Source organism: Macrosteles quadrilineatus, unplaced genomic scaffold (genome assembly GCF_028750875.1).
Source record: "Macrosteles quadrilineatus isolate MER2022 unplaced genomic scaffold, UCM_ALF_1.0 Scaffold_3__2_contigs__length_128488019, whole genome shotgun sequence".
Classification (NCBI taxonomy): domain Eukaryota; kingdom Metazoa; phylum Arthropoda; class Insecta; order Hemiptera; family Cicadellidae; genus Macrosteles; species Macrosteles quadrilineatus.
The window spans coordinates 74,703,528-74,722,538 of NW_026542596.1; the positions used below are offsets into that span (position 1 = coordinate 74,703,528).

Consider the following 19,011-nt stretch of genomic DNA (forward strand, 5'->3'; position numbering starts at 1 on the left):
ATAAACCCGGCAGTCACAAAATTAATAATAAAATTTAAGGGAGCTGCTGAACTTTCTAATATTTAATATCTATTATAAAATTGGTAAAAGATGTAATTATGTAATTTCTCTTGGGAAAAACACGGCAGAGACTAAAGAGCTATTTTTATTAGTTTTTTCTGCTAATTACCTACAAATATGTTTATTAATAAACTGAAAATTATTGTGTGAAGGAATAAATTAACTTGGGTATTTTAATCAGATAACATTATTTATTCATTAACGATATTATTTACAATAAGTTATCAACTTTTAGCTTTCTATACAACATTAAATAACTAAACCTATAAGCATTAATAAATTCATCCATTTTCTTGACTCTGTTTTTTTGAAGACCTTTTTTTACCTACTTCGTTCTTATTTTCTTTTTCTTCCGCCTTCGTGTTACCTTCTATTTTAAAATCTTCAATTGTTTTCGGTGTTTTCATCTCAATCTCGACAATATTTTTGGACTGGATGTCTTTTTCGTCCTTACTCATCACGGGGGACTTTTCATTGAGATTACCATAAACCGCTTTCATTTCTTTCAATAGAGAGGCGGAGCTTAAAGGAGTCATATTTTTTACTTTAAGTTGAAGACGTTCGTAAGCTGATAACGATTCAGGGTCAACCTCTTTCTTCTGCACTCTTACTGTAAACATTTTGAAGTGCTCTAGAATATCATCTGTAACAATAAGAGAGTAGTGAGTAAATGGATTATTGTTAAATGAAAAGCATCATACTTACATTGGCTTCCTATATAAGTTACATGAGCTATGAATTGGAAAAGTGAAAAAATGCTAAAAGCTATCAATACTCCCCTTTGGGGAGTCAAGCATAATAATTATGTTGTTACGAATGTTTCTATTGAAAGAAAAATAAAAATAGCAAAGTAATTTGTGATTTCTTATAATTGTGTAAAACTGTAAAGTGAGGTTATCCCACACTTTTAAAAACCATGGTTTTTGCCCCTTATCTTTTACCATATTTGTGTTGACTGTAATTTGTAATGTGCTAAATGTGCATATACTCTCTACGAAACCCATCGGGTGGATTCTACTATAAATATTTGGTCTACCTAGACTCCGACTGAGGATGACTACGCTGTACCGTAACCCCTAACCTCAAAATCTATGATATCTCTGAGTTATCAGAGATTCTCGGTAACCGATGTAGTCTCAGTCCCAACAACCTCAGTTAATCGAGAGTGTACTGTACTAATTTTTGGTATCTGCTTTCCCCTGGAGTGTTGGCGCAGCTTGGATAGAAATATTCTAAAGGTAAGTATTTATGAATCACACCTAACTCTTGTTTCTACCTCTGACGTGTGTGACCCCCTAACAACTTTTTTGCGGGAAATTTAAATATTTGTCTGGATACGATTGGGGTACTAAAATCATAGTAAAAATGTACATAATAAATTCATACTTTTATCCCTGGATCTCCAAGAGCTTAGGGAAAACAGTTTCAAATAAAATTAAGCCCAGTGCCCTCGATTTTTCATACAAAGACTTGAGTAAACTTACTTGAGTCTGCAAGTGCTATCTTGTACTGAGAGGCAATGGCCGCTTGGCTGTACTTCTTTGGGTCGTCCTGATGACTGCTGATGAAGGCAAGAGCTTGCTTCAGAGTCACTTTACCCTCAGGTACAAGGGCTTCTTCACTTGCACTGTAGCCATAGGTTATTTCATTGTCCGTTGTTCTAATAATTGGTAATGGTCGTTTTGGGTCTATTTTTCTCTCCAACTAAAATTGTTAAATAGAAATATGACTTTATTAAATTTTGGTTGGATTTTAAAATAAAGACATGTTGGTTTATGAGTATGAAATTTCTTTGGAAAAGGGATTGAATTAGGCGAGTTTATCCATGAATACTCTAGCCTAGTCTAGGAGTTTTTACAAGAACCAAAAAAATACAACAATGATATTTTGTTCTAATATAGGACTGCTCAATTTACCTTAAAAACACTAAGATAAAACATTAACATTATTTGGATATTTTTGTGGATCTCTCAACTCCTGGATATTAATTGCATCAGATAAGAACCTGGGAGAGTTCTACAAAGATCTTAAGCCTGGTTTACACGGGTCGAGTATGTCAGACGAGTTATTCGGCCTAGCTACTAGGCCCAGTTGTTGATTTGTTCAACTAGACTGTCTACGCATTCCTATTTCGAACAGCGACAGTGTAGGCACAGAGATGTAATTTTTATAATTTCTCTGTGTTCTGTGGTGTAGGGTATTCCGTATACCGTAGCTTTTGTGTTCAATGTTGTTTGAGTTTAAAATGGGACTTCAAGAGTTTAATGCTGAATTTATAAATTAATTAAATCACTGAATTAGATTATTAGAATTAAAACTGAATCACCTCTTAAATTCAGGGGTTGCTTAAAAGTTTTTTTTGCAAATAACTTACGCTATAGACCAAAGTGGAAAAGAATAAGATTGGTTACAAATTACTATACCGGTACTGCATTTCTTTAAAATAAAATATATAAGCCAAGGCAATGCCTCCAAATAAAAGAAATATGAAAACACTGTTTTCAATGTATTTCTGATAGAAAACATTTTTAGGGAGTGAGCTTTCTAACAACCCATTGATTAATAAAATCGTTCTAGTAGAACTATAGATCTTCAGTTGCACAACAATTTTGAAAACTGAATTTTATAAGAGTGAGTAGATTTACGAACAGCAAGACAATGCAACACAGGGCCAACTGTTCAACTGAACCATTGAGTATTGAGGGTGATTAGGTATACACTACTGAACTAACCTTAATACTGATCGTTGTGATCAACTCACTCAGCGATCACAAAATTTAAAAAAAATATTTTTATTCTGTGGTCGCTGGACTCACTTAATAGCAGTAAAAAGATGTTTTGCGGGCAAATCGTGGTGGTGGGGGTAGCTACTGGGCCGAGCAACTCGGTTTTCAACTAAATCACTCGACTCGCTCTCAACTGACCTCTTTTTATCAACTCGCCCGTTGCTCAAATCGCCTGCATGTCTACACCAAGCGAGTTAATGAGCGAGTGGCAACTCGCACACTGACTCGCCCGCCGTACTCGACCCTTGTAAACCAGGATTTAGGTTAAAAAGTGAATATCCTTCAGCAATGAAAGCTACAGGTATTTTTTAGCTTACTTTTGATATTTATATGCAAGCAAAAAATTTTACTACACTCGATAAGTTGGCTCCCTGGACAAAGAAATTCTATGGTATGGTACCGTATCTACGTGACTCTTGATTGACTGATATGGTCACATTGATTTGATCATTTCTCGCTGCGACAATGTCACCTAGCAAGGCTTATGAATATAAACTACTAGTAGGCCTACTTTACAACATATGTTGGTTAAAGGCCTACAAACCAAATCAGTCGGTGGGGCACAGGGGAAGTACGATGGCTCACATATCTTGTAATGTCTGCGTTCGCCGCTAGAACCGCTAAGTTGAAAAATGTAAATTAATTTTATAATTTTTAGTTATAAAATTAACTTTTTAATTATGTTTACAAAAATCGGCTTAGCGTATTATATATATAGATTAAACCGTCATAACCTAACCTAACCAACCAATCTTGCTGATAATATAAAAAAGATATAAGATAAAAATCAAATAATGCAAAATCTGACAAAAAGTTAGTGTCCCCGAAGGGTTTCGAACTCAAGACCTCCTGAACACTAGTCCGATGAGCTATCAACTATGCCACGAACGCCACTGGAATCCCATCGTCTCGTTACGGTACTTGTGTTGCCTCAAGAGAAGACATTAGCCACTAAAGATATGACGTCACCACACCTTTAGCCATCGTCCCTCCTGCATGCCCATTCGCCAAATCAGTATTTTGTATTAACTTGTTTATCCACATGTACAAGGGTGTTGGCCTAAACAATGTCCAAAAACATTTTAATACTGCAAAGACTAATATATAGGCCCCTATATATATATATATATATATATATATATATATATATATATATATATATATATATATATATATATGTTTTTAAACTTTGTTTGGTATGTGTGTATTCTATTTTTTTACAATGCAACAAAGTAAGTTAGCATGGCTACTTACTGGAGGGGCTGGATCTGGGGAAGAAACATACACTTTCTTCAAATATCCATCAAGTCTTTCATCTTTTTTATGCAAGTATTCGGTTGATACATTGTCTGAAAAATATAGTAGAAATATTTATTTTAAGTTAGAAAGTGATGAGAATCTTATCACTGAAATAAGAACAACACAACAGATTTATTGACTTCTCTTTCTCCCTGCCTCTGTTAACTTACTTATTGTAAAATGTACTTAATGTTTGAACCAAATGACTTCCAGAACCAATCGTGAACTTCAATCCTTAACCTCATCTTACAAGAACATAACCTTTGTCCCAGTACCATCCTTTACCCACCCCAGGCAATTACACAAAAAAAATATTTGATATGTCTACAATGCGATATCGTGTAATTTTTAGATGTCTACTTACAGTTTTTTTCACGCTGAATCCAAAAATGCAATCAGTTTTTGTCGGAGAGATTCATAAGTGGCTGTAAAACGAAGGTTAAAATTTTACTAATCTAAGGTTCATTGAGCTATACGGATGGTAATATAGCGTTGTTTGGACGGGTCCGTATGTGGACTGTGGACTGAGTGAGGAGGAGAGCAAACAGCTGTTTATAATCGACTTAATGCGGAATGAAATCAATTAGTTTTGAAACCAAATAATCAGTTCTTATTTAGGCATGTGAGGAAGGTCGGTCGGGTTTTATGCTGATTCGTGACTGTATTAAGTCCTTTGAAGTGAGGTTAGATTAGGTAAGTTAAAGGTTAGGTTATAATGAACCGACTCATTAATTTATGCTACTTCCAGACTGTTTTTGCACAATTAACCCTTTCAGTGCTATGAAACGATATATCGTTGTTTTAAAAAATCTCTAAGGGATATAGAGAGGAAGGTTATTTTAACAAAAAATAGCAAAACGGCCATTGGTGACCTGCATGTTCATAGGATACACTATCAACCACTTAGCTAAAAGATTCGCCCAATCCGATGATTTCGAGGTGTATGTCTAAACCAAGGATTATGAACACCTCACTATGCCCCAGTGGTTGTAGTATATAGCTACAAACACACAGGTCACCAATTATTTGCCACACAGGACGGGATTCGAACCCGAGCAGACGAATGCCACTGGCCAAGTGACACACGCCCTAGCCTTCTCGGCTATCTGTGCTTGAAGACTGGGGAGTCAAATCCCGGTATTTAAGCTGTCGCCACCGATTGCGAACAGATGGCGCTGCAGATGGTTGTTCAATGCGTTACTAGGTAGCAGCACCGGTTAGTCACGGACTATTTAGATGCAATCTTTTAGTTTAAACACAACAGTGATCATAAATGTGTTCCTGAGACTTTGCTGCAAAACATTAGTTTCCCTAAAATGGCTATATTACGATAACCTTGTCCAACTTAATCAAGGTTAAATTCAATATTACATTGTAAACTATATGTCATTTGATTTTATGAGATTTTGGTTTCAAATAATGCTATCAGAACATAAAAATTTATAGGAAAACCAGGAAAATTACAACAAAAACTAAGTTTTATTTAATGTTTACTACAAATAGCGGGATTTATCTTTCTTATATATTTTCTTATTGTGTTATTATTCAAAATTAGCCTAATTAATAAAAGAGTGACAACATGACAGTTAAAATTCAACAACAGGTAATGGATTTAAAAGGCAAACAAAAAAGTCTTACAAAATATGAATTATTGGCCTAGCACTGAAAGGGTTAAATAGTGGGTGAAACACAATGAAATAACAATATCAAAAATGTGCAAGCTTGAGCGCTCAATAAATTAATGAGTCGGTTCATTATAACCTAACCTTTAACTTACCTAATCTAACCTCACTTTAAAGGACTTAATACAGTCACGAATCCGCATAAAGTCCGACCTATCTTCCTCACACGTCTTTTCTGACATAAAATGTAATTTAACAATTAATATTAAGGTTCGGTTGCGTTAGGTTAGGTTAGATTAGATTATGTAACATAATTTATTAGTTGCTGATACATGAAATTATGCACTGTGCCACGTTTTCACTTTTAGGCACAATGGGATTATGTACTATGTGATTATGCACTATGGCCAAGGCCACACTAAAAAAACTGGCACGTTCATTAACAGACGTTGAGGATTGGAATGAGGACGATCATGTCGGCAGTGGCCTAGCTTCTATTACTGATATTTTACGTGAATAAATTCTATTTTTTTTTTTATTTATGTTGATGTGATTAAAGTTTATGTACCTATCGTAGTTGATTTAGGCTATTGTATTTTCTAAACGGTGCCGAAGTCCATTTTCTTTTAAAAATCGAGTTACCGGTATTGCATATTGTAACTCTGATTTTGCTCTCATGGCGTCGTGTGTGGTTTTGTCTGTTTAGTATTGAATGTAAACAACTTACAGCTGTTTCCACTCCACAAACCTTCCACCCTTTTTAGGGTTAGTCGCCAAACTAGAACTTGGAGTCGTCCAAACCACGAATAGGTGAATAACCCAAGAAAACTGAAGCTTAATATTAATTATTTAACTTTACGGCAACTTAGGAATCTTTCCGACAAAAACTGATTGCATTTTTGCATTCAACGTGAAAAATACTATAAGTAGAGATCTAAAAATTACACGATATCACATCACATTGTCGATAGCCTATCAAATAACTACCAAAAGGACTCCAACAAAGGAGCCCACAAAAAGGGCTGGTTGTGCTCCTTACAAAATAGATACGCAATCCCATGATTTTGATGATATCCCATCCTGTATCAGGCCCTGTTCCAAGTACCATCACATCAATGTCATGTGAAAATCAGCCATACAAGTCAACTAAACCCCCTAAATATGCCCATTTGTTGGAAATTCTCTAAGTAGGGCCTAGTTCCACTTCCCGGTATTACCATTCTTCTAAAAGTTGCACAATTACAAATAGGTAGGTAGCCATTTTTTAGGGGATGCAGACCTGTGGGTGTCCCCTGGGGCATTCTGATTGTGTTGACATTTACTGTCCAAAAATAATCCATCAGAATATTAGAGGTCTCTTCAGTAAAGTGGATGAGTTGGAAATATTTATTGAAGATGAACAACGCCAATCCTCAGTGGCTAGACTGAGGCTTGGCCTAGCCACTGAGGATGCTACTTCATAACTTAAGGGCGAAATGTCTGGCTATTGTATAGTAAGTTAGTGACGACGCAGTTGACGCCGATAAACTCCATGAACTCTTAATTTAATAACATGCACCATGTTAATCAAGAAGTTATTTATTAACTTACCTTCTTTTAACTGTTCTAGTTCTTTGATAGTGGACGGGTACATGGGTGCTGGAGTTGGTTTTTCCCTAGAAATCACTTTTTCAGCCCTTTTCTCCACATTGAAGCTCCTCAGTTCTCGTAGTGTGAGTGAAGTCAGTTTAGTTATTGCTTGCCCCATATCAAAAGATAAGAAGTCGATTTCACTTAGTAGACTTAAATGGTGTTCAGGTCATCTTAGGCCTAGGGTAAAAGTTTCCAGACAGATTCCATAACCTAGTCATACAGAATCAAAATAAGTTAGGTAGATGTAGGCCTACTGTACAAAAGCTAGAAACTGTGATTAGGATATGACACAAATCAATACAACTGTAGGCTACTAAATTTGCCTTTATGTTAAATTGGCAACTTTTTTTAGGTCTGGGCCTAATTTATTTAGTTTTAAAATAGCAGACTTTCAAATTTGAGGAATATGCCTATGCCCTAATAGAGTTACATAATGTTAAACACATAGTACAGTAATAAATAAATGAGCGGAGAGTCAACGAATAAGAAAACTAAGGCAAAACTTCAAGAGTAGAGAATTTAGTAATTAGGATAATAAAAATCACTAACTACGAATCTTCTATGTGACAATGAAGAAGAGATTGCTGAAGCTGAACACACACAACACAGTCACAGACAGAAGACAGCAGGAGCAGACAGCAGAACAGAACACAACAACAACATCACAGCACTACAGCTACAGCGTAGCAGACGATAAAATGTGTTTCGACTTTCGTCTCGAATGAATATCGCATCGCATTTCGCCCGGTCGAACCAGCACAGCGGCCGAAGGTCGGACAGCGAAATTCAAGGGGAGGGGGTCACGTCCTTAATAACTTAGATTTCATGAGTACCAACCAAACAAGTATTGATTTGGTGCACTAAACTTCCCGTTGTTTCGTACAGGGATTGATTGCTGGCTCAAAGTGTTTCTAACCGATATGCTGATATTAAGGATGTTACTAAAACCCGCATTTGTGATATAAATTAAGTATTTTAAGTACTTTTAATGAACCTAATTTGGCACAGTTGTTAGTCTCAACCCGGCTCTTGGAAAAAAGCTTAAATAAATTTCAACCCCCCCCCTGCAACTGTTGATTCTAAAACCAAAGGCTGAAGCAAATGTTAGAATAATGTTCAGTTGCTGAAAGATATGAAATGAAATGATATTAATTTATTCGTCTATAGACATTATATGAATGCATGCGACAGAATCAAATTATATAAATACATGCTGGAAGAGGCACAAGTCAAGTTCAGTCAACTAATAATAATAGTAAACAATTAGTGTACAAGGTTTTAGGATACCTAAACTTACACATCATGCAAATAAATAATGGTACAAAAGCAGATAAGCATAGACAGGCTGAAAAAGACGGTGGGGCACATGGGAGGGACTAAGGCTAACATATCTTGTAGTGTCAGCGTTCGCCGCTAGAACTGCTAAGTTGACAAAATTTAAAATTTTTTTTTTATTTTTAGTTATAAAACTAACTTTTTAATTAAAAAATATTGTTTTAAAATTAAAAAATTAATTTTTAATTTTTAAAATTAAACTGTCATAACATAACCTAACCAACCAGACTTGCTGATAATATAAAAACTATATAAGATAAAAATTTAATTAATGATTACTTATAATTAATTATAAAATTTTTTATTATAAAATTAAACTGTCATAACCTAACCTAACCAACCAAACTTGCTGATATGAAAAATGTATTGACAAAAAGATAGTGCTGCCAGCGGGATTCGAACCCGGGACCTCCTGAACAATCATCCGAAACGCTACCAACTATGCCACGAACACATCACATCACATCGTTTCGTTACGGTATTCGTGTTGCCTCAAGAGAAGGCATTAGCCACTAGAGATATGACGTCACTACAACTTTAGCCTTAGTCCCTCCCGTGTGCCCATTCCCTGAAAAAGACATTCAAGGCTGGAATAAGATAATAATATGTGGTTATATCATTGGTTGTAAAGCAAAAAAATCACCAATCTTACAGGGGGTTTCTGACAAGCCATTCATAAATTGCATTCTTAAAACTATTGTAAGGGAGTTGAATTATTCTTGGCGACAGTTTATTCCACAACTTTCTACCCATAATAATATGGCTTCTTTTAATCTTTTCCAGTTTTGTAAAAGGAATGTCAAGGTTTTCTCTATTTTTATTCAGCATTGCCTCCAGGATTGATTTAAGACAATATGCATAAGGCAATATTGTCTTTTCTCTATTCCTATAGTGTCAAGGCAATGAAAATCACCCCTTAAAGCAAAGGTTTCATGCAACTTAAAACTAGATAACAATCCTACTAATATTATAAATGAGAAAGTTTGGATGTATGGATGTATGGATGTATGGATGTATGTTTGTGACAAGTGAACGCGAAAAATACTGGTCGGATTGGGCTGAAATTTGGCATGATGATAGCTCACATTCCCGATTAACATATAGGCATATTCTTATTTCAAAAATCCTTTCGGGCTCCGCCCCAGTGGCTCCGGAGTTTCCCATGATAACCTTATGAGAAATGGAACTATTGAATCTTAACAGCTGTTTCAATTAGACAAGTTGGTTCTGTTCTATTATGTTCAATAGCATTAAAGTTACAAGGATTACCAACAGGGTGCAGCACTATTATTTCTTTTACATTTATGACAAAAGCTAATTTGCAACCAAAAGGTGAGTGAGCGTAGCGAACGAACTTCAACCTGGAGGCGAGTTAGCGTAGCGAACGAGCTAACCTGAAGGCAAGTGAGCGCAGCGAACGAGCTCCAACCTAAAGGTGAGTGAGCGTAGCGAACAAACTTCAACCAGGACGTGATTGAGCCATGCGAACGAGATAATCTTGAAAATTAAGAAGTTAAACGGGGCAAAGCCCGCGGGTTACAGCTAGTACATTATAAATGGTTTATCACAGTCAAAGCGTTAAAGTTAATAAATAATGGTTTACAATGTTCATTTTGATCTTTGTTGAATATGGGCCGTGCTATAATATTATCGTTTGGTCAAAAATATACTTTTTTACCTTCCCCACAGTAGCAAAACTAAGCCCTCGTTTAAATCGTATGTTATTTATATTGGGAGTTAATAAAATAAGAGCTTCGCTCGATTCACTCGCTCCGCTCAATTATTTCATACAAAATCACCATCTTACCAGTACATAAAACCTACTCCTCAGTACTGGAAAAAGCAGATTTTTAGTTTAACTATTTTGATGGAAATACAAAAAAAAATAATATAATATTGGAAATAATAAGTCTTGTTATAAAAAATTATGGAAATATTTGAGTATAAATCCTATAAGTCAAATTCAATTCGCTTAATCTGCAAGTTTACTATGGCGGGGTTTTTTTATAACATGAGATTAACTTAAGACTTCACTGTTTTGTTCTTATACGTGGAAACAAATTTAATTGAGCATTGATGATTCAGAATGAAATTAATAACGCAGGCTATCTGACATTGTCGGTCAACGACGCAGCACACAAAGTATCAAGTAAGTATAAGTATCAAGTAGAAAGCTCTCTCTCATGTACATGGTAATTGGCTCTCTCATGTAATTGGCTGGGTAGCTGAATGGTTATAGTGCTCACCTAGTAATCAAAAGGTCGCCGGTTCGTTCCTGAGAAAATTCAGTAGCTTTTTGAATGTTCGAAACTGGACCCAGCTGTTCCTGATCATTGGGCTTTAAATAAATGATCCTGACTAATGAAACCGCTGATCTTAGTCAGTAACAATACTACACAAGTCATCACACACCATTCTACACTCATCCTTCACTCATATTTGGGTTAAAATACGCACCTAGGTGGCGTCCCCATCTCAATGATTGATAATTGATAAGTCACCGGTTCGATCCTGAGAAAAGTCAGTATCTTTTTGATGGTTCGAAACTGGACCCAGCTGATCATTGGGCTTTAAATAAATGATCCTGGCTAATGAAACAGCTGATCTTAGTCAGTAACAAAGCTACATAGATCATCTCACACCATTCTACACTTATCCTTCACTCATATTTGGGTTAAAATACGCACCTAGGTGGCGTCCCCATCTCAATAATGATAATTGATGGTAAGGTATTTTTTAATGACAAGAAACTAAATTTTTCAGACATCATCCTCAACTTATTGTAAACATTGTTTTAAAATCCTATAAGCCTTAGAATAGTTTAATGAAATTATGAAGAAATTATAATGATTTACCTCATACAATATTTACATTTGTTATAGTATAACATGTACTGCCTGTATGCAAAAAGCAAAATGAAAGCGTTCTTCATAATGGTGAATGTGTCTAATGAGAATCGATTATATGCAGAATGTTAGATATTGAGTGGGTGTATTTTGGTAAAATGTGTGATATAAAGTGGTTTTGTTTTGTGTTAAGTTGAAGTTTAATTTATTTTAGACATGTATAACTTTTAGTTTACTCAGAGACATAAAGTTTGTTTAGAATAGTAACAGCGTCTGCAAGCCACACTCAATCGAGGCTGATGCCTTCTCTGGCCTTTTACCCTCATCAAAAGCCCACTTTCAGTAGGTAATAACACTTTCGCTTCTTAATTATCTGGAAATTTAGTCTGCTTTTTGAGTAAATTTTGATCAAGTTTGACGTTTTGTTGTGTTTAGCATTAAAAAGATGTAAGTTAGCTCTATTATGGACTACACTGCAACACAGTGCAGAAGACAATGAAGGAGCTTAGGGATTAGGGAAGCTTGGCCAAGACAAAATACAAACATAGCCAAGAAGCCTTAGCAAAAATGATTTCCTTTCTATAATGATTAGGCCTATAGACTATTTCGTCCAGATTATAGTTGGCTAGTAAACTTAATTAACTTATCCTAGGCCTTTGAACTTGATCTGTTTCTTATTTTAACTTAACTTAGGGCCTAAGTTTAGTCCTACGTAACCTCGCCTAGCTCCCATTTAGCCAAGCAATTTTTCTGTAAGGCTAAGTTACTTTATCTCTTCAACTTGCAGTACCTAAGATATTCCATAAAAGTATTAGGCCTAAGATACTTTTTAGTCTGAGATTTTACTTAGGCCCTAAAATGCATGAGAAGCCATTTTAGGATTGGTATAAACTTAGGCCTAACTTATTAAGTAAGGCCTAAGCTTCCATAAAATATTTTTTTCTTCTTTTTTTTAAGAGGTTGGCGACCTCTTTTAACCTTGCATTTGCCCGTCCACATAGACAACAGATCTGTGCGTGGAACGTATCCAGCAAAGCAAGGGGTGAGCCGGTACAGTACAAAGGTGGGTAACTGAACTGATAGATAATTTTAGTGGCAAAGTGACCAGGATCCGAACCCACGACAATGCTGCCTTGTGGGCCTGAAGTCCGTGACGCTACCAACTGAGGCACCGACTCACCAATTAAATTTAGCCTTGGCGCCCTTGGCCTAACCTTGTTTAACTTAGGGCCAATTTTTTCCGGTGAATCATTCAGAAGATGCATTGAACAATAAGTAGCCTAGATGTGTCTTAACACAATTTTTAGCTGTAAAATGACCAGTGTGCTTAGTGAACGAAATGGTATCATCCGTGTACAATAGCACATCGTTAGATAAGTTAGGCTCCATTGTGACGGAGGTTGTTGATTGTAAGTTAGCTATAAATAAAAAAGGCCCATGAACCGAGCCTTGTGGGACTCCATGGTGATCTTGAAAGCTTTTGAAGGCTGCGGTTCCGTATAGGCCTAGAGCAGACAATATATTAGGCCTATATGATGAATAACGATATAGACCTAAGTATTTAGGCCCTACCTATATCAAAATTTGCTCGGTTCGATATAAAGTATAACTTATCAATTAACATTTTTTATTAGCCTAAATAAACATTTAACTAACACGACTATAAACATTGATTTTGATTGTTTTGTTTATGTTTTTATTAATATTTAAGTTAATATAGGCTAGGCCCTATCTAAAAAATAAAAACACAATTTATTAACCTAGCCTAAGTTAGGTTTTATATGGAAGTAAAAAACAAAAAAAAAACAAAAAAAACAAAAACTTAAGCATAACCAAAACTTAAATTATCGATAAATTAAGTTATTAAGAATGCAGAGGATACACGTCCGGTAACCGAATGTGGATTAGGCGTCCGGCAGTTACTGTCATTACCTTACCTAACCAGCCAAACTTAGGCCTACTGATGATGAAAAAATCAAATGAAGGTTAAATTATGTTCACAAAATAACATTTTAAATGCCAAAAATTTTAACAAAAGATGTACACCGGTACAGTTAAGAAGAAATGGCATTCAAAGCAAAATCTTTGACAAAAAGTTTAAGTTACCGCTGGGATTTGAACCAGGGATCTCTTGCATATCACCCGAGCACTCTATCCACTACACCACAAACACCGATGGCTGTACATCGTATCGTTGTGGTAATGGCGTTCCGGGCCCCCACAACCCGGTGACGTCACTGCCTGACTAATCCATGTCCGGTTACCGGAGGCGTATCCTCTGTGTACCGGTATTCAAAAATATAGGCCTAAACTAAACTAAATTTTGTCTTAACGTTATTTTTGACATCTAAATCAAGTTACCTACCTGGTTTTCGCATTTCATTCTAATCTTAATCTCGTCTCCACGTAGGCTATTTTGCATTTAGCTTGTTTTGGAATCAAATCATTTTTCTTAAAGAAAATCAACGCAATTTCCAAGAGTTGATATGGTAATCACATAAATTTATAAAATTCACAATTTCTTCCATTTTTAGTAGGCCTATTAAATATTTAATTGGAAACAAGGGATTAAACGAATAAATATAAAAATCCGTCAATGTTATTGTTTTTGTTTTAATTTAATATCATATGGTACAAATAAAATCATTGCGATATTATTATCAAACTGCCTTAAATTGATATAGCCTATATCGTTATTTATCGGATAATATATCGTAGGCCCTTTATGGAACTGTAGCCCTTTTGAGTATTCAACTGCCTATGACACTACTGTAACTTACTTGAGTCCTATTATCAAGGTGGGACTCGATCATTCCGAGCGCACGGTCACCAACTCCATAAGTTACTTAAGAAGTTTCTTTAGCAATAACTCATGTCAAGTTCACAATGGAAAGCACGTTACAAGTCATGTAGAGACTTTAGTCAACTAAGTCACTTAGTAAGTAACTTAGGCTAATTCATATAATTAACTTAACTTAATCGTTCCCTGAAGGGCAATTGGTAGCCTATTATCGATCCGCTCAATTTTTTGTTTTGAAGCAGGTGACGGTTTAATATCATCATAAGTTAGGCCTAACTTAATGTTAGGTGTTAAAGAAGGTGTTAGAATAGTTAAAGTGTTGCGGGCAAGGAGCAGACACTTTTGCAAATTCTCTAAGCGGAATGGTTGGAGTGTGTTTCCAAACAAATCAGCTGGTTCGCACTACTACTAGACTTACCGGTATTGATTTATTACTAGGCTATGATGAAACATTCCTCGACCCTCTCCAGAATCGCTGTAACCTTAAATGAAAGCCAGTATTTCACTGAAGGTTCTTAGGCTAAAATATATAGGATTTTACAATTATAACTGGTGAAGGTACATCTGAAATTGAGTAAGAATTAGAAAATAAATCAAATTATGTGTTTTGGACGAGTACAGTAGGTAAATATTTGTCGATGCCTTATGTGAAAGCCTTCAATTTGAGACCTCAATCATGAAAATCGTTAGGGTAGAAGAGCCAATTAAACTCGGAAAAGAAAACCCAAATTTAACTCCCATAAGAAATACATGGGGAGCCAATTTCGTTAACGTGTAAGCCAAGTGGGATAATAGATAAAAATATGTCAAGATGCTTTATGTGAAATATGTGTGGGCATACCTTCAGTTTGAAACCTCAATCATGAAAATCGGTTGGGTAGAAGAGCCAAACGAACTCGGCAAAGAAAAACCAAATTTATCTCCCATAAGAAATACATGGGGAGTAAATTTTGTTTACGTATCTGCCGAGTGAGATTATAGATAAATATATGTCGATGCTTGATGGCAAATCTGTGCGTGCATACCTTAAATTTGAGACTTCAATCATGAAAATCGGTCGGGTAGAAGAGCCAAACGAACTCGGCAAAGAAAAACCAATTTTTTAAAATATATAAGATGATCAGGAACAGCTATGTCCAGGTCCAAACCATGAAAAAGCTACCGTACTGACTTTTCTTTGGATCAAACCAGCGACCTTTTGATTGTTAGGCAAGCACTTTAACCAATAAAACCAATTATCATTAAGGAAAATAAACTGTAAGCATTGTCCTTTATAACATACTAGCAGAGTACCCGTCCTTCGTAGTTGATGGCATATAAGTTTAAAATGCTTATTGCAGCTATACTCAAGTTTTGCGTGGGCAAAGGGCCAACTGGGGGGGGGGGTTGACAAAGTTTTATAAAATTTGCTTCTTTAAATTGATGGTATACTATGGTATTACACATCTACTATAGCCATAATGTTCTACCATTTCACCTAAACAATAAAGAAAAATTAACTATTGCAAAACCACAAAAAATCACAAATTATTCATGACATTAAAAACATAAACACAACTAACTGTAAAAAATCCTACTTTAACAGTTCTCATTGCGTTTCACAGTTTTTTGTTGCTGCTTAGTTCAAATTAGCCGTTTACATAAATGCAAAAAAAATTATAGTGCTGCACCCTGTTGGTAAATCTTATAACTTTTTAATGCTTTTGTATAGCATAGAACCATCTTTTTTTAGTTGAAACAACTGACTAAATTCTTTAATTCCCTTTAAACATGAATACTCATCAGGTTAACATGGGGAACTACAGAGCCACTGGGGCGGGGCCCAAAAGGATTTTTGAGATAAGAATATGCCTACAGTAAGTTATATGTTATTTGGGAATGTGAGCAATCATCATGCCAAATTTCAGCTCAATCCGTCCAGTGGTTTATGCGTGATTGAACTTCAAACAAACAAACATCTAGGCTACAAACTTTTACATTTATAAGATAAGATTTTCACCTACTGTATTTTAATAGTAGTCTTATTTTAGTTAGCCTAGATCCGTAATTTTCACAAACTTGTTTTTATTTAAACCATGATGTCATATTCAAGTCAACAGAGCAATATTTTTGTAAATCATACAAATTATATAAATATGAGAACTTGTTTTATTTATGCTTACAGTAACTTAGGTTTTAAATACATTTATATTCTTTTAAATTTGACATAGGTTAAGACACTGCATAGGAAAAAAAAAATAAAATCATAGTCTAATAGCAACGGTTTGTAATTTTTCTTACACTTTTAACTTAAAAAAAACATAGAACTGTTAGTTGTAAAATGTATGAAAATATGACATTTTGATACCTTTGCATGATTTGAAATTCATTGTAAAAACTGTCTAATTATAACAAAAATGTATTGCTGTTAAAATCCAATGCCTAGTGTACAAATTTTAAGTTTTTTTTTTATTTGGGAAACATTTTTTTTTGTAAGAAATCCCAAAAGTGTTAATTTTTTTCAATGATCCAAAAATTTTATTTCTTAAGTTACATGATCATACTTGAATAGCCTAGAGTTTTAGTAAATTAAAACATTTTTGAATAATTAAAGTTAATCTGCACTGATAGTAGGCATATTTTTGCTCTTATTTTAAAATAATCAATTCATTCTAATAATAAGTTATAGCTTTATGTGTTTTTTTTTTATTTGAGGTTCGTACTCCTTATCTGGAAGTGATTCAATAGGTTCTAACTAGCCTATTTTAAAATAGCTCTTTGCACACAAAAATCGAAACCAGAAGTAACTAAAAATAATTGGTTTATTGTTCAACAGGAAAACTGTGACTCGAGCTCCATGGCAAAGAGTAAGACATGTTTCTCATTTTACCCCCTTCCTTTTTTCTTACTAGCATAGACAAACTGTGATTTAAAGAGAATTAAATAGTGTTAGAAGGGTATTGTTTATTCAACATGAAAAATTCATTTTGAAATATAGGCTAAATTGAATTGAATAATTAAAAAAAAAGAAAAAGTATACACCGACTGATGGAGGCAAACACTAGTCCAAATTACTGTACGGTAGTAGGTTTAAGTAAATACTCTAAATATGTAATTACAAACTAGGTAGGCCTATATGTAAAATAAGTTACCTTGTTTTCTAAAATTTTATTCGGGCAAATGTAAAAGTTCCTAGAAGTACCTACCTTATGTATGAGTCATAACTTATTGTTAACTAAGAACTTCAAACAAAATATTTGTCTTATAATCTAATATTTAGCTTTAATATTTGGCTAATGATAGGCTATCTTGACAAATCTTGTAATAGCCTATTCGAGGTCACTTGTAATAAATAAATTTGAGTGTGACTGGGACCCTAGACCCTTGGAGCACTTGCTACACATGAAGCCGCCTGTAAAAATCAAACAATTCTTGGTAAATAATGTAGGATAGAATGTTATAATGTTTTCACAGGAATTACTTTTTATGAATAAAGTTGTGAGAAGTTATAGTTACCTACATATTAAGTACAATAAATTTTCAATGAAAATAAGAGTGCATTTTCAAATACAAAACTATTGTAAAAATGGTGTTTGCCGTAAATTAAATAAATAAATGAGAGTAAAAGCTTATCTTTCATGAATATAATTTTGCTTAAATACATCACAATAAATTAAAACAAATATTTTCAATCACCTTAGCAATACTTATTTACCTTTTAAAAAGGTATTACAGTTCAAAGAAATCTTTAATAAGTCATTTTACAACTTTTAAAATTTTAAGTAGGTAGTGTGCTGATTTGACAACAGAAAAATATAACGTTATAGGCCTACTAGACATATGTTGCATTACATCGATGGATATTATACTGATAAAATCAGAGTATCTATAGTGTCTGTGATTGAATTTCGTATACCGTATTTAAATTTTGTGTCATAAAAAATTCTCTGGATCAAACAGTACCCAACCGAGTTCCGGTATCAAGTTCCCTGGTCCTGGATGTAATCAAGTAATCAAGTACTTTATTGGTCATTAAATAATCATTGATTACAATAGACCTCGTCAGAGACACATATATAAAACAATAGCGATACATTATCACAGTCACATTTTAGCATACAAAATAGAAAGGCTTGCATATCACAGACGCTACAATAAATAAATAGCTGTACAGTTAAATAGATAGAAAAAAACATGCATAGAGTTATAAGATTAATACTAAATAAATATAATGACAGTCAGAATAAATATAATGACTAGAATATCATGTTGGCACTTTCTACAAAAAACTCATTTAAGTCATAACAGGGATGGTCCATAAGCCATTCTAACAACTTATGTTTGATTTGTTTGCTTGATAGGCCTAGCCAGGTGTTAGGAAGGGCGTTTACAATTTTAATAGATACACTGCAGAAACTCCTCTGAACAGTTGCTAATCTAGTATAGGGCCTATCAAGTGCCATCCTGCCTCTTGTCTGATGAGTATGAAAAACACCTCTTTGTGCAAACAGATTTGGGTTGCTCGTTACAAACATTACACATTCAAGTATGTACAGATTTACAACTGTAAGGATTTGTTTTGACCTAAAAAGAGGTTTACAATGTGCGTGCCGCCTAGAGTTAGTTAAAAGCCTAATTGCCTTCTTCTGAAT

The 19,011-nt window shown here is 34.6% G+C and overlaps 2 protein-coding genes across 6 annotated transcripts in view; one reads left to right on the forward strand and one right to left on the reverse strand.

Annotated features, from left to right (window-relative positions):
• Positions 1-231: 231 nt before the first annotated feature.
• On the reverse strand, positions 232-8,150 carry LOC128988504 (NADH dehydrogenase [ubiquinone] 1 alpha subcomplex assembly factor 4-like). Its single transcript, XM_054409848.1, has 5 exons — positions 7,949-8,150; positions 7,358-7,609; positions 4,101-4,195; positions 1,545-1,764; positions 232-703 (listed from the first exon to the last, which is right to left on the reverse strand). The coding sequence occupies exons 2-5, from the start codon at positions 7,512-7,514 to the stop codon at positions 342-344; spliced, it is 834 nt and encodes a 277-aa protein (XP_054265823.1). The 5' UTR covers positions 7,515-7,609; positions 7,949-8,150; the 3' UTR covers positions 232-341.
• A 3,542-nt stretch (positions 8,151-11,692) lies between these two features.
• LOC128988498 (arginine-glutamic acid dipeptide repeats protein-like) overlaps positions 11,693-19,011 on the forward strand; it is a 47,558-nt gene continuing 40,239 nt past the window's right edge. For 4 of the 5 annotated variants that reach the window (XM_054409835.1, XM_054409837.1, XM_054409838.1 and 1 more), the window contains exon 1: positions 11,693-11,926. The gene's annotated coding sequence lies outside the window, so the exon portion shown is untranslated. The remainder of the gene's footprint in view (positions 11,927-19,011) is intronic. The other variant, XM_054409836.1, reaches the window with a different exon arrangement.

Coding starts and splice junctions, on each gene's coding strand:
- LOC128988504 (XM_054409848.1), bottom strand. CDS start 7,514: ATGGGGCAAGCAATAACTAAACTGACTTCACTCACACTACGAGAACTG. Junction 4,196..7,357: donor ACTAGAACAGTTAAAAGAAG/GTAAGTTAATAA, acceptor TATATTTTTCAG/ACAATGTATCAACCGAATAC. Junction 1,765..4,100: donor CCCCAGATCCAGCCCCTCCA/GTAAGTAGCCAT, acceptor TAACAATTTTAG/TTGGAGAGAAAAATAGACCC.